At 45.5% G+C, this 13,517-nt stretch overlaps 1 protein-coding gene across 1 annotated transcript in view; it reads left to right on the top strand.

Annotated features, from left to right (window-relative positions):
- The window catches only part of LOC310935482 (extracellular calcium-sensing receptor-like), a gene marked incomplete at both ends in the record, with an annotated part of 132,380 nt that overhangs the window by 115,928 nt on the left and 2,935 nt on the right, over nt 1-13,517 (top strand). Inside the window, 5 exons of the mRNA XM_083899393.1 lie at nt 3,753-4,047; nt 4,142-4,228; nt 4,434-4,703; nt 4,945-5,151; nt 5,228-5,503. Of these exons, the coding sequence (XP_083755519.1) occupies nt 3,753-4,047; nt 4,142-4,228; nt 4,434-4,703; nt 4,945-5,151; nt 5,228-5,503 (1,135 nt within the window). The remainder of the gene's footprint in view (nt 1-3,752; nt 4,048-4,141; nt 4,229-4,433; nt 4,704-4,944; nt 5,152-5,227; nt 5,504-13,517) is intronic.

The raw sequence follows: 13,517 nt of genomic DNA, 5'->3' as shown, positions 1-13,517 counted from the left end.
CAGAGTGGGTACAGCCACATTGTGGGGGAGGAACTGGTATTGAAGATGATAATATAGTCCATGATCTGGAAAATATTGAACTTGCCTTCACACACTTAGATATATTTTATTTGATATTTGAAGTATGTATCTATCTTTCACCTTTCTTGTTTCTCATGTTTATTCAAGTGCTTTTTGTAACAGAAGAATTTCCCTCTGGGGATCAATAAAGTAAATTCTGATTCTTATCAGTCCACTGAAGTACTTACAGCAACTAACACTACATTGACATGAACTACATTCATTCCTTTGTTTTCAAATAGCTACACTGTTTCTGTCCTGTGGGCTAACAGACATCAGATGTCACTGACAGCTAGACTGGGTGGGGGGTTGTGACCATGTTAATGTGATGCAAATGAGCAGCTATTGGCCTGGCTCCTCAAGAAGGTCGAAATCTTTCAGGCTGAATTTCTCCCTAAAGCAGTTTGAGGAGTGCCTACACATATGTGTCCAGCCATGGCAAAAGCGTTCACAAGTCTACTTTGGGACATTTGGAGTTATTTACAGATTCCGAAAGTGTGATTTCTAAGCTTTCCAACAATGTCAAACACATGTCCATCTGATCATTTTTGAAGAAGATGTGGCCATTTGAATGTAGGCACTCCTCAAACACGAAAGTAGGGACTCAGATGTGTCTGCCAGTCGATGGTCTTTACTATCACTCTGTCATCTGCCGTTCCAACAAGAACCACAATGAAAATAATTATTTTACTTTTCCCCAAAAAAATATCACATTTTACACATTACATATTGCAGTCTATATAAGCATTTGGCTATTGTATAGAAATCAATTTATACACATACCAAGAGCCTTAGCCGACCTCATGTATAGACAACACACTGAGGCCTTGGATACATGGGTTGGCAGCAACTTCACATGCCAATCCTTATGCCCAGGATTCTGAAAGAAAATAACAAAATACTTGTTTCAGATCATGGTTCATGTTAACAGGCACTTTATCACTGAATCAGTATAGATTGATCAGTAGTATTGCTTGAATTATGTGTGAATGCCACACCTTTATGTGCATGAATTGCACGTGTAATTAACACGTTCATCACACATTGTGTTAATCATGTGTGATTCATGCATGCAAAGGTGTGGCATTCACACATCATTCAATGCAATGTTAGGTTTCGAACACGGGAGTTTCGTCTCAAAGCATTTGAATCATCAAACTGAACCTGCGGGTGTACAAAATCTCAAAGAGGGCCGTGACATGCTCCCCTTACGACTTATAATACGTTCATCTGACCGAACAAAAGTTTCGATGTGCGCATCATTCTCATTGTAATAATACAGTACCGAGCTAGGGAGCTAAGCAAGCATAGCTAATAACAATGTAGCCAAACGGGTTTATGAAACGCACAGTGGATTATTAAAAGACAGCGTCACTATGTGCGTCTGTATGTGACTTTGAATGAACACTTACATAACATAGATTAACAACGTTAATGAAAACTCACCCCATAAGAAACTGAAAGGTATTCCGGCAGACTTCAGTATCTCCGATCAGATAAGAGGTCCGGGCGTGCTTCCTTTTCGTCAGCTTTACGTCTGTTCGCCTCCAAAAGTCCAATTAGATGGGAGATAGCGCGGTGCTGGCGTCACGTCATCATCTCAGACAACTACCGTGTGTGTCCTGCTCTCTTTCAGCCACTGAATAATCCATCTGTTTGTTGTTTTTGTGACGATGAAGTTTGCTAACACGTTAGCATAAAGATCGCTAGCTTAAAATGCTAACAGTCCACACACAGCCGTCTCTGAGCTTTCTCTGTCCCTGTCCGCGAAGAAGCTGCTCAGCCACAGCTGACTTATTGTCCTGTTCTCTTTGCCTTCCTTTGTCAAACAAAGCTTTGATGATGACTGCTTTGATGATAATCACACTTTAATTTGTGCACTGCACACATATGCTGTACATTCGACACACTCACTCTCTCTCTCTCCCCCTCCATCTCTCTCTCTCTCCCTCTCTCGCTCTCGCTCTCTGAGTGAGAGCTGTATATTGATTAGCCATGTGTATTCTCCGTGATCGTCAGCTGATTTGGCTGAAAAAGCTACAAAGGCTCTGGAATGTGAGATCGCCACACCCAAACTAGGAGTGACTCACAGTGATAAAACAACCTTAATTCAAACACAAAGTTTATGGTTTTAAGACCCACAATACTGTGATTTGAAGCAGGTAGTGGCTTCTTCAAAACTTCAACTTATGTAATTTTGAAAAAAACGATATCTCTAATTTTGAAAAAAAAAAACGTTTTTCTGTTTTTCTCGTTTTGCGCTCGGCCGACTTGTTCCCGCTTGGTCCGTGGCGGGTCACATATTGTCCTTGTATTTCTCTATTCCAGAAAGGATACAAAAAAAGAAATGGTTAAACGTTATTCAGTCTTGTATTTTAAGACACAAAAATAATATTTAAAGACATTAAAAAGGTTCAGTAACTTTGCACTGATAAGAACAAGGCAAGACATAGGTATTAAGCTATAATAATTAACAATTAAACAGTTTACAGATACAGTAGTTGTAACAATCAGCCATTTAACATTATTTTTAAACAGCTGAGTTACTATAAACGCACAAGAGATTCTTGGGGATGAAAGCAGTAATCAAAAGTATAACAAACCTTCAGTAATGTCACCGAAACTCAGTGCCTTCTTAAACAGACCAATATGCATAAGAGCAGGTGTAAAGGAGTTAACAAGACACACCCCGTTAAACATATAGTCAGTCAGCGCTGAACACCAACAAAAAAAGAAGCAACACACTTGAATTGAATGACGCGATTAGCACCGTATATTATAAAGGCATCCCTTATCCCGTGCAAATCACACCATTCTTGAATTCCCCCCCCTTTCTGTCCCAGTCCACAAAAGTAAACTAAAAGTCCAAACTAAACGAATACACTTTCGGAAACGCCACAAAAACAAAAACATAACCCACCACAAAAAGGCAAAAAGTCAGCCGCCATTTATTAAAAATTTTCATTTTTAATAAATGGTGTAAATAACATTCTGAGTTGTGGTTTTCCAATCAAACATCAAAACACCTTAATAAAACATTAATATAACAATCTACAGAGTCATTCAGTACAAATCAGTATGATTTGGGGTTTATTTTGGGCCCTGCCCCTACAGCTTCACTTCCTCCTCTGCACTGATGGGTGGTGCTACAAGATTAGTCAACATGGGCAGCTACAAATCAATAAAATGTGTTGATATTGTGATAAGACTGCACTCAGAAAAGGAGATTAGTCAAAGCAAAGTCATGAGGGCATTTTTATACAACGGTCTCCTCTTCCTAATGTTGTATTTTTGCTTCTCCTCTGCTGTGTCCTCCTCTCTTTATTCCTCCTCTTGTCAGTTAAAGGGACAGTTTCATTTAAATGGGATGAACAAACCTGGAGATGTGATTCTTGGTGGACTTTTTACAATCAACTTAATTTCAACTGATCCTGACCTGTCTTTTACCTCAGAGCCACAAAAGTCTGACTGCTATGGGTGAGTCTGTGAGGGAAACTGCACAAAACTGATGAAACCTATAGGTTCTAATCTATAGGTAGACTGTATGTGGGATTAATGTGAAATACTTACAGTGTGTGTATATATTTATCTGATTGAACTCATGTTGAACAATATGTAGTTGTGAAACATGTAGCTTTGTATTGTTCCTATTTAATGGGTTTCTTATTCGTAAACACTTTTGTTGTTGTTAGTTTTGATATTGTAGGATTCAGACTGGCTCAGACCATGGCCTTTGCTATTGATGAGATCAACAGAAAGTCAAACCTGCTGCTTAATGTGACTCTGGGATACAGTCTGTATGATAACTGCATCCGACTAGGAATTGGATTTCGTGCAGCACTGACCTTAGTCAGTGGTCAAGAAGAGCAAGTTACATTAGAGGAGAACTGTGTAGGAACTCCTCCAGTCCTAGGGATTGTGGGTGAATCTTCATCCACACGTTCTATTGCTATATCCACAGTCTTAGGTTTGTACAGAGTGCCTCTGGTAAGTTGAAATAAATTATATACATGGACATAAAAATCAACATTAAAATAATTTTTAGCATGTTGAATGAAATAAAGTCTGTATTGTTTTACAGGTGAGTTATTATGCCACGTGTTCCTGCCTCAGTGATCGACAGAAGTTTCCATCTTTCTTTAGGACGATCCCAAGTGATGCTTTTCAGGTGAAAATCTACAAACATAATCTCTACAAAAAGAAAAGAGTGTGTCACCAGTCATGTTATATGTCTCATTGACAGAGTTGTGTGGTGTCAGATATGCAACACTTAAAGACAGTGATTATGAGTCTTTGATTAACCTGTTGAGCGGGATTTTTAGTAAAGATGATTCCAGCCTGTGCACTAATCCCTCTGCTCTGTGTCCACATAGGTGAATGCTATGATTCAGATTCTAAAACACTTTGGTTGGACTTGGGCAGGTCTGATCATTAATGATAGTGATTATGGATTCCATGCTGCCCGATCCTTTCACTCTGATCTGGGTCCAGCTGGTGGAGGTTGTCTGGCTTACACAGAGATTTTGCCCCGGGTTGATGACCCTGCTGAAGTGAGGAGAATAGTGGATGTGATGAGGAAATCTACAGCTCGGGTGGTGATTGTGTTTGCAAATCATTTTCTTATGATTAACCTATTGAAAGAGGTCAGTCCTGAAAAATGTATGTAGCAAAAATCACTTAGCCTTCAAAAAAAGAGAAAGAGATTTCATGAATTCTATTTCACGTGTCAAATATTAATGCTGCTGCTAATGTTTACGAGTAAGATTGATTACATATGACATTAACTGTTTAACTGTTTGTGTATGACATTAACTGTGGAAACTAAATTATATTTTACTTGTATGAAAGTATGAATTCATATACATGTGATAATACAATGTACAGGTGGTGAGGCAGAATGTGACAGGCCTGCAGTGGATTGTCAGTGAAGCCTGGACATCAGCTGATGTGCTTCAGACTCCTCACTTCATGCCGTACCTGGGTGGAACACTGGGCATCTCCATCCATCAAGGAGAAATACCAGGACTCAGAGACTTCCTGTTACAAATACGTCCTGATCTAAATCACAACAACACTGATGGAAACAGCATGGTGAGTATTTCATTCTGATCTGGTATGTTTAGGAAAAAAATATACTGTAATCAATTTCAGATGACCTATGTTGCAGATGAATCAGTTTTGGGAACACATATTTCAGTGTAGATTTGCACCACCTCCAGCAGGTTGGGTGGAAGCTGGAGGAGAATTATGCACTGGACAGGAAATTCTAGAGAATGTGGAGACTGATTTCCTGGATATTTCAGACCTCAGACCAGAGTATAATGTGTATAAGGCTGTGTACGCTCTGGCGTATGCTCTTGATGACATGCTGCAGTGTGAGCCAGGGAGAGGACCTTTCAGCAACAACACCTGTGCTCATTTACAAAGACTGGAGCCATGGCAGGTGAGATATCAGTTTACACTCAACTCTTCACTTCACTTAATCCTTCATATTTCTTTTGGAGTGTGAAGGGTTAAGAAATTATAGACCAAATCCTACTTCTGGGATTAGGCAAATTGGACACTGGAAATTGACCATAGGTGTGAGTGTGGATGGTTGCTTGTCTCTGTGGCCCTGTGATGGACTGGCGACATGTCCAGGGTGTGACCTGCCTTTAGCTCTATGTCATTTGGGACTGGCACCAGAGCCCCCCGTGACTCTCATGTGGAGGACAAAGCGGTAGAATATGGATGGATGGATCCTCCTTCGGGTATTCTTTATGTGAAAATGTCAAAAGTGACATTTAATGTATCGGAAGTAGGGAGGCACCGAAATGAAAATTGTTGGCCCAATCCTAAAACTGTAAATCACGAAATACATAAAGAAATTATGCCAATTCTGTATCATTGTTTTTTAATCTAATTCTGTTGTTATGGCTGGGACTGTGTGTACTTAGCTCACTAAAGTCAAGGCATCAATTATAGATACTAGCCTATAGGAAGTATGTATTCCTATAGTGGGAGCTGAAGAAGATTTTTCAGTTATGTTAATGCATGATAAGGAATGTAAAGGCAAACATAATACAAACACTGTGCAACCTCATTAGGCACAACGCAAATGTTTTCTTGTGTTTGTATTATGGTCGCGATATGCTAATGCTAATTGTAGCCTCGCTAGCATACCTTTCACAGACAGACAGACAGACGCAACTTGCTTTATAGATAGATAGATAAATATTAATTCTTCAAAGAATAAATCAATTAAAAAGTTATGAAAATATTTTTGAGGATTTCATCAAACATATCAGACAATGAGGGTACATGCCCCTCATCTGGTGCAGGCAAACAAGCCTTTTTTTCTGCACTGTGGGAGAAGTGTTTCATCTTCAACCTCTACAAGGGCAAAGATGAGGCCTTAGACTGGGGCAAATATAGGGGCCTCAAGCTCACGGACCACGTCATGAAGGTACTGAAACGTGTGTTGGACTCAGCTATCCATAAGATTGTGTACATTGACGATCTTCAGTTTGCCTTTGTGCCTGGTAGAGGCACCACGGATGCCATATTCATTGTGCGTCAGCTAAACAGGGGAAGTTCATTGCTGCAAATATTCATCTTTACTTTGCCTTTCTGGAACCAGATAAGGCTTTTGACCGAGTTCCCAGAAGGTGTTGAGGAGTTGGCTGTGAAGGTGATCCAGGCTATGTATGCTAACGGCTCGTCTGCGCGGCAACGCACAATACAGTGAGGAGTTTGGTGTTGGAGTGGGAGTGCATCAAGGATCGGTCCCCTGCTGTTCATTCTTGTCCAAGAAGCTCTGTCCCGTGAATTCCGCACCGTGGTTCCCTAGGAGCTCCCTTACACCGATGACCTGGTAATCATCGCAGACTCACTGGAATAATGCATCGTAAGGTTGAAGGCTTGGAAGTTGGGCATGAAACGCAAGGGCCTATGGGTTATCATGAAAAAGACTAAGATCATGATATCCGGCCAAGGTCTGAACAAACTGAAGGACACTGGTTCCTTCCCATGTGCGGTATGTCGTTCTGGCGTTGGTGTCAACTCAATCCAGTGCACCGAATATGAGTTCTGGGTCCACAAGAAATGCTGCGGCATAAGAGGTAGCTTGTCAGGCGTACAGAAATACATCTGTCCGAGGTGCCAAGACGAAGCCAGACCACTAGATGGTTGCCCTACAACACAAGTCACAGTGGACGAGGTGGTGCTGGACGTGGAAGCCAGCTTCTGTTACCTCAGGGACATGCTCCGTGCTGGTGGTGGATGTGAGCTTGCTGCCACAACCAGATGTTGCGTTACCTGGGGAAAGTTTAAGAATCTCCTTCCCATCCTAACATCCAGGCTACTACCCTTCAAAACCTGTGGCAATGTGTTCAACTCCTACATATGTTCAGCTATGCTAAATGGGAGTGAAAGTTGTGAAACCCTACCTGTTACGTTTCCCTTTAAGGGGAAACAAGATCTTAAAGAGGAGGACCAGGATGCAGACAGGACAAAGGTAAGTGTATTAAATACGATTTTATTTCCCTTTAGTGTACAGACTAGCATGGATGGAAAATAGCACTGAGCTAACTAAGCAGCGGAATGCAGCTGAGCCAAACGTATGGCGATTCCTTCGTGGCAACAAAGTTCGTGGTGACGTTCTCTCGGAACGGACTCACTCGAAGTGTAGATGTATGAGTGGAGATCCACGAACGTTGAAGACCAGATCCGACTCGACCACAGGCTTGAGGAGGGAAACGTGGAATGTGGGATGGATTCTGAGGGACTGGGGTAGTTTGAGACGGATGGAGGTGGCGTTGATGATTCTGTCAATGGGGAAGGGACCGATGAACCTAGGAGCCAGCTTGCGGGACTCGACCTGGAGGGGGAGATCCTTGGTGGATAACCATACCTTCTGGCCTCGGGTATATTCTGGTGCCGGGGTGCGATGACGATTAGCCTGTTTCTGTGACTGGAGGGAGGCTTTCAGGAGTGCTGCTCTGACCTGTCCCCATACGGCCTGGCATCGTTCCATATTCGCTTGTATGGAGGGAACTGCTACCTCTCTCTCCTGAAAATTGAACAAGGGGGGTTGATAGCCCAGGGAAGCCATAAAAGGGGATACGCCTGTAGAAGCAGAGGTGAGGGAATTGTGCGCATACTCTACCCATGGGAGAAAGGAGCTCCAGTCCTCTGGATGACGAGCGGCGACACATCGTAGAGCCACCTCCATGTTCTGGTTCGCTCGCTCGGTTTGGCCGTTGGACTGGGGATGATAACCGGAGGATAGACTGGCCGAGGCCCCCAACGCCGAGCAGAAAGCCTTCCACACTTGGGAAGCAAACTGAGGTCCGCGGTCTGATACAATATCCACCGGGAATCCATGGATGCGGAAGACCTGTTGGACTAGGACCTCGGCCATCTCCATGGCAGTGGGAAGTCCGGGGAGGGGAATATAGTGGACCGACTTCGAGAATCGGTCCACGACAGTCAAGACGGTTGTGTTGGTGTTAGATGGGGCAAGTCCTGTGACAAAGTCCACAGCTATGTGCGACCAGGGGCGATGGGGAATGGGTAGGGGGTGCAGGAGACTGGCAGGAGGGCGGTTGGACGTCTTGCCTCTGGAACAGGTGGGACAAGCTGAGACAAATGTAGCGGAGTCTTGGGACATGGTTGGCCACCAAAACCGCTGTTTGATGAAGTGAAGAGTGCAGGCTGTTCCAGGGTGGCAGGCTAACTTCGACAAGTGGCCCCACTGGAGAACCTCGGAACGCATGGTCGCCGGGACAAACAGGCGATCAGGAGGTCCACCTCCCGGGTCAGGTTCTGTAAGTTGAGCCCGGTGGACCCTGGTCTCCACTGGCCAAGTTGCTGCGCCCAGGATGCAGGAAGGGGTTAGGATCGGCTCAGCCTCGGAATCAGGAGGGTCGGAAGAGTAGAGCCGGGAAAGAGCGTCAGGTTTGACGTTCCGAGTGCCAGGACGGAACGTCAGGGTAAACTTAAAACGCCCCAAGAAGAGAGCCCAGCGGGCTTGTCTGGAGTTCAGGCGTTTGGCGTTCTGTAGATAGGCTAGGTTCTTGTGGTCGGTCCAAACAATAAACGGCTGGGCGGTCCCCTCTAGCCAGTGCCTCCATTCCTGGAGGGCCAGGACGACAGCCAGGAGCTCCTTGTTTCCAACATCATAATTTCGCTCCGCCGGAGAGAGACGGCGGCTGAAGAAGGCACATGGATGGAGCTTCTGATCGTCGTGTCTACATTGGGAGAGGACCGCCCCCACCCCGGTGTCGGATGCGTCAACCTCGACCACGAACTGGGACTCTGGATCAGGATGGTTGAGGATTGGAGCTGACGTGAACATCTCTTTGAGACGGATGAAGGAAGTCTCGGTGTCATCGGACCACAGGAACGCCTGTTTGGGAGAGGTAAGCTTTGTGAGAGGTTCGACAATGCGGCTATAGTTCTTTATGAATCTCCTATAAAAATTTGCAAACCCCAGGAAGCGTTGTTACTGCTTCCGGGTGGTGGGGGTGGGCCAGTCCTTGACTGCCGAGATTTTAGAGGGGTCTGGGGCCAGGCTGTCCTGTTCTACAATAAACCCCAGAAAAGGGACAGATTGGGTGTGGAAAAGAAATTTTTCGGCTTTAACGAATAGTCTGTTCTCTAAAAGTCTTTGAAGAACTAGGCGGACATGCTGGACGTGTTCCTCCTCAGTCTCGTAAAAAATTAAAATGTCGTCTAGGTAAACGAAGAGGAATCTGTCCAGCATGTCGCGCAAAATGTCATTTACTAGGTGTTGGAAAACCGCAGGTGCGTTGGTGAGGCCGAAAGGCATGACCAGATATTCGTAATGTCCAATAGGTGTGTTGAACGCGGTTTTCAACTCATCCCCCTCTTTGATCCGGACCAGATGGTAAGCGTTACGTAAGTCCAGTTTCGAAAAAATCCGGGCCTTACTGAGGGGGGTGAAAGCGGCGTCCAGGAGAGGAAGAGCATATCTGTTCTTTAAAGTGATGTCATTTAGTCCACGATAGTCTATGCAGGGACGGAGTGACCCATCCTTCTTTTCGACAAAAAAGAACCCAGCTCCGACTGGGGAGGAAGAGGGGCGAATTAGTCCAGAAGCCAGAGACTGATTAATATAGTTCTCCATGCTCTGGCGCTCATTTCGGGAGAGGTTTTTACAGTCTCCTCGAGGGAAGCGTGGCGCCAGGCAGGATATCTATCGCACAGTCCTAAGGACGGTGAGGAGGTAGGGAAAGTGCACAGTCCTTAGAAAAAACCTCTGCGAGGTCGTGATAATCCTCGGGAACGCCAGTGAGGTCCGGAGGTTCAGGATGTTTGTCGGAAGGGCAGGAATGTGTCGGTTGAGCGGATCTGAGGCATCGGGAATGGCACTGGACGCTCCAACTGGCGAGTTGACCTGAAGCCCAGTTGAAGGTCGGGTTATGCTGTGCCAGCCACGGAAGACCCAGAACCACTGACGCCGATGAGGCCGGAATCAGGAATAGTTGGACCTCTTCCACATGATTACCGGACAGGATCATGGTGATGGGGATGGTGCGAAGAGTGACCTCTGCCAGCAGGTTCCCGTTGAGGTCAGAGATGATCTTGGGTTGAGGGAGAGGGATCGTAGGAATTTGCGCTTGTTCAGCCAGATGGGTGTCGATGAAGCGGTCATCGGCTCCCGAGTCGACCAGACATGACGTGGAGATCCTCTCTTGGCCCCAGAGAAGTTGAGCCGCCAGAGAAACACGAGTAGGTGCAGGACAGGTCCAGTACCGATTGCTCTGCAACCACAGATCCATAATTAGATGGATTTGCGGTGTCAAACAATAACGTTAACAATAACTCCTAACTTTATAAACGTCTTCTTCTTTTTTTTTTTCCTTCAAAAAGCCAAATACAAGCTGCAACCACTATTTAATGTGATTGCTGGGCCTGCTTGTTTGAACACAGCAGCTGCATTCTTGGCTTTATGTTATATGGGCACATGAAGATCACTTAACTCTGAGGAGTTGTGATCTGTATTTGTTTTTCATGTGTCAGCGCAGAAAAGGTCTTTTCACAGAAATATGTGGATGCAAATGGAAACGGTACATCGGTTGCAGCTCTTAACAATGCTGCATACTCTGTTGCTACTGATAACCAGAACTCTTCAAGTGTGCATGCCGAGAAAACAGTCTGTAATGTGTGGTGAGAGGAGAGATCTAGCAGGGCATCCTGCAGCTCTGATGGCAGGTGATGCATGGTGGAGGTAGTGAAAGGCTGGTGTATCCAGTCGTACTTTTCCGGCCCAACCGTTCGTGGTCCTTCTAATGTCGGACACTACAATCATTTTGATTAAAGAATAAATACATTTAAAGAATGAAAATAAAAATGATATTTTTCCAAAATTAATTGGCGACCCCCAGAAATAATCTTGTAACCCCAATTGGGGTCGTACCCCAAGGTTGAGAATGGCTGGTGTAGAATGTCGTGTTGGTAAAACACACATGCGAGTTCACTGTAAGTTTGACGTGACTTGTTTATTTTCATTAGCCTCTACCTTAGCATGCTATACTGTTACGCCCCAGTGGAACCTGACCGGCCTGCTATAGGATGTCTCCCCCCCACACGTCATCACGGATACACCACATCTCCCCTTTCTAGAATCAACGGGTACTTTTCCATACTCTTTTAAAGAGCAAAATTACAAGTTCAACCGGGTCGGTTTTATCACAGCTCTCCCAGACCTGGTTCTGGAAGTTGGGGTAGATGGTGGTTCTGGAACATTTTGCTGCGGTGATGTTACTGCATGTTTTTCCTCTAAAAGTCTTACCAGAACTGCTCCCCAGATCTGCTCAGCTGCACCGCTGGCTGCTGTTCTGCTCTGGCGAAGGCTGCATGGCGATAAGATGGCATCTATTTCGCCTGATGATCCCATGGGGTCCCTCCACCAGAAAAGAGTGGGGTGAGGTGGGGCTTGGTCTGTGACCCACACGTCCTGTCCAGGAGTGTAGAGCCTGTAGAGGTTTCGTGCTCGGTGTTGCAGATTGTAGCATTTTGCATCTTTCATTTTCCTCTCCTTTTCCTTCCAAAGTACGCCCTCCCTCTACACTTGACCACGCCTTGATGACCTTTGTGCAGCTTGGCGAGAATGTCGTTTCTCATCGAGGGTATAACTTTCTCCTTTTAACAGGAGACCATCCTGTACCGTGAGGAGAGCTCGTTCAGTCCAATACAGCTCGAGTGCAGGTTCCTTGGTGCCATGGTCTGCCCATCCTTCTGCACACAGCTGCATCACACGTGCACTGTATCTGCTATCCATAGACATTTCCTTGCCACATGAGATATGGCGTATGAACATCGCATCAGACGCATTCTGTAGTGTTGGATCCGAGGGGCTAGATCATCCAATACTTGAGACCCCAGGGGACTCAAGAGAGGCTTATGATCCGTCTCCAGTTGAAAGTGTTTCCCAATCAGGAAGTTACGGAATCTCTCACAGGCCCAAGTCAGGCCCAATGCCTCCTTTTCCACTTGCATGTATCTCTGCTCGGTTGGTGTGAGAAACCGCGACATGTAGGCAGTTGACCTCCACTCTTTGTCCCATTTTTACATCCTAGCCCATATGACGATACATCATACTTGGCTCGCACCGGTGGTAACGTCAATGCATCCTTCAGGTAGTGTTGTGTCGGTCAGGAGTGATTTGTTCGAAAGTACGAATCATTTGAGTGAACAAACTGACTGGGATCACTTCATGAACTGATTTGTGTCTTTCTAAGTTCAGTTGAGCTCAGCAGCGATTGTGGCGGCCGGGAGAGGAACTGCCGCGTTCTGTGAATCACTCGTGAAGTCGTTTGCAGACGCCGTCACTCACTCGTGAATCTTCGGCAAACGACGCCAGCCAACGTGAGCCGAGCGGGGAGGGAGTGACTAGTAAGAAGAACTGTGTCTGCCGTTCTGCTGGGATTCGTTTGTGCCGTCAGTCACTGACTCAGTCATGATTCGCAAATGAACTGACACACAGAGAGCTAGTGAACTGTGGCTGTGGACGTGAAACCCGCGAATGAACTGAGAGCTGGTGAACTGTCGCTGTGGACGTGAATCTCGCGAATGAACTGAGAACTGGTGAACTGTCGCTGTGGACGTGAATCTCGCGAATGAACTGAGAGCTGGTGAACTGTCGCTGTAGACCTGAATCTCGCGAAAGAACTGACACAGAGAGCTGGAGCTGGTGTACTGTGGCTGAGGAACGAACTGACACACAGAGAGCTGGTTTACTGTGACTAAGGAACGAACTGACACCCAGAGAGCTGGTGCACTGTCGCTGAGGACATGAATCACATCCGCTCTGTCACTCACTATGACCCGCGGCGCGAACGTACTGCACTCAGTGAGGAGGTGAGTCATGTAGCAGGGCACTGGGCTCCTACTTAACACTGAACAATTGGGGGGAACAAATCTGCCAATCCCATCACTACCTTCAGGTCCCC

Source organism: Microchirus variegatus (assembly GCF_963457635.1).
Source record: "Microchirus variegatus genome assembly, chromosome: 13".
NCBI classification, from domain to species: domain Eukaryota; kingdom Metazoa; phylum Chordata; class Actinopteri; order Pleuronectiformes; family Soleidae; genus Microchirus; species Microchirus variegatus.
Note: the sequence above shows the minus strand (reverse complement) of the source record. Positions and strands in the feature narration are given on the sequence as shown.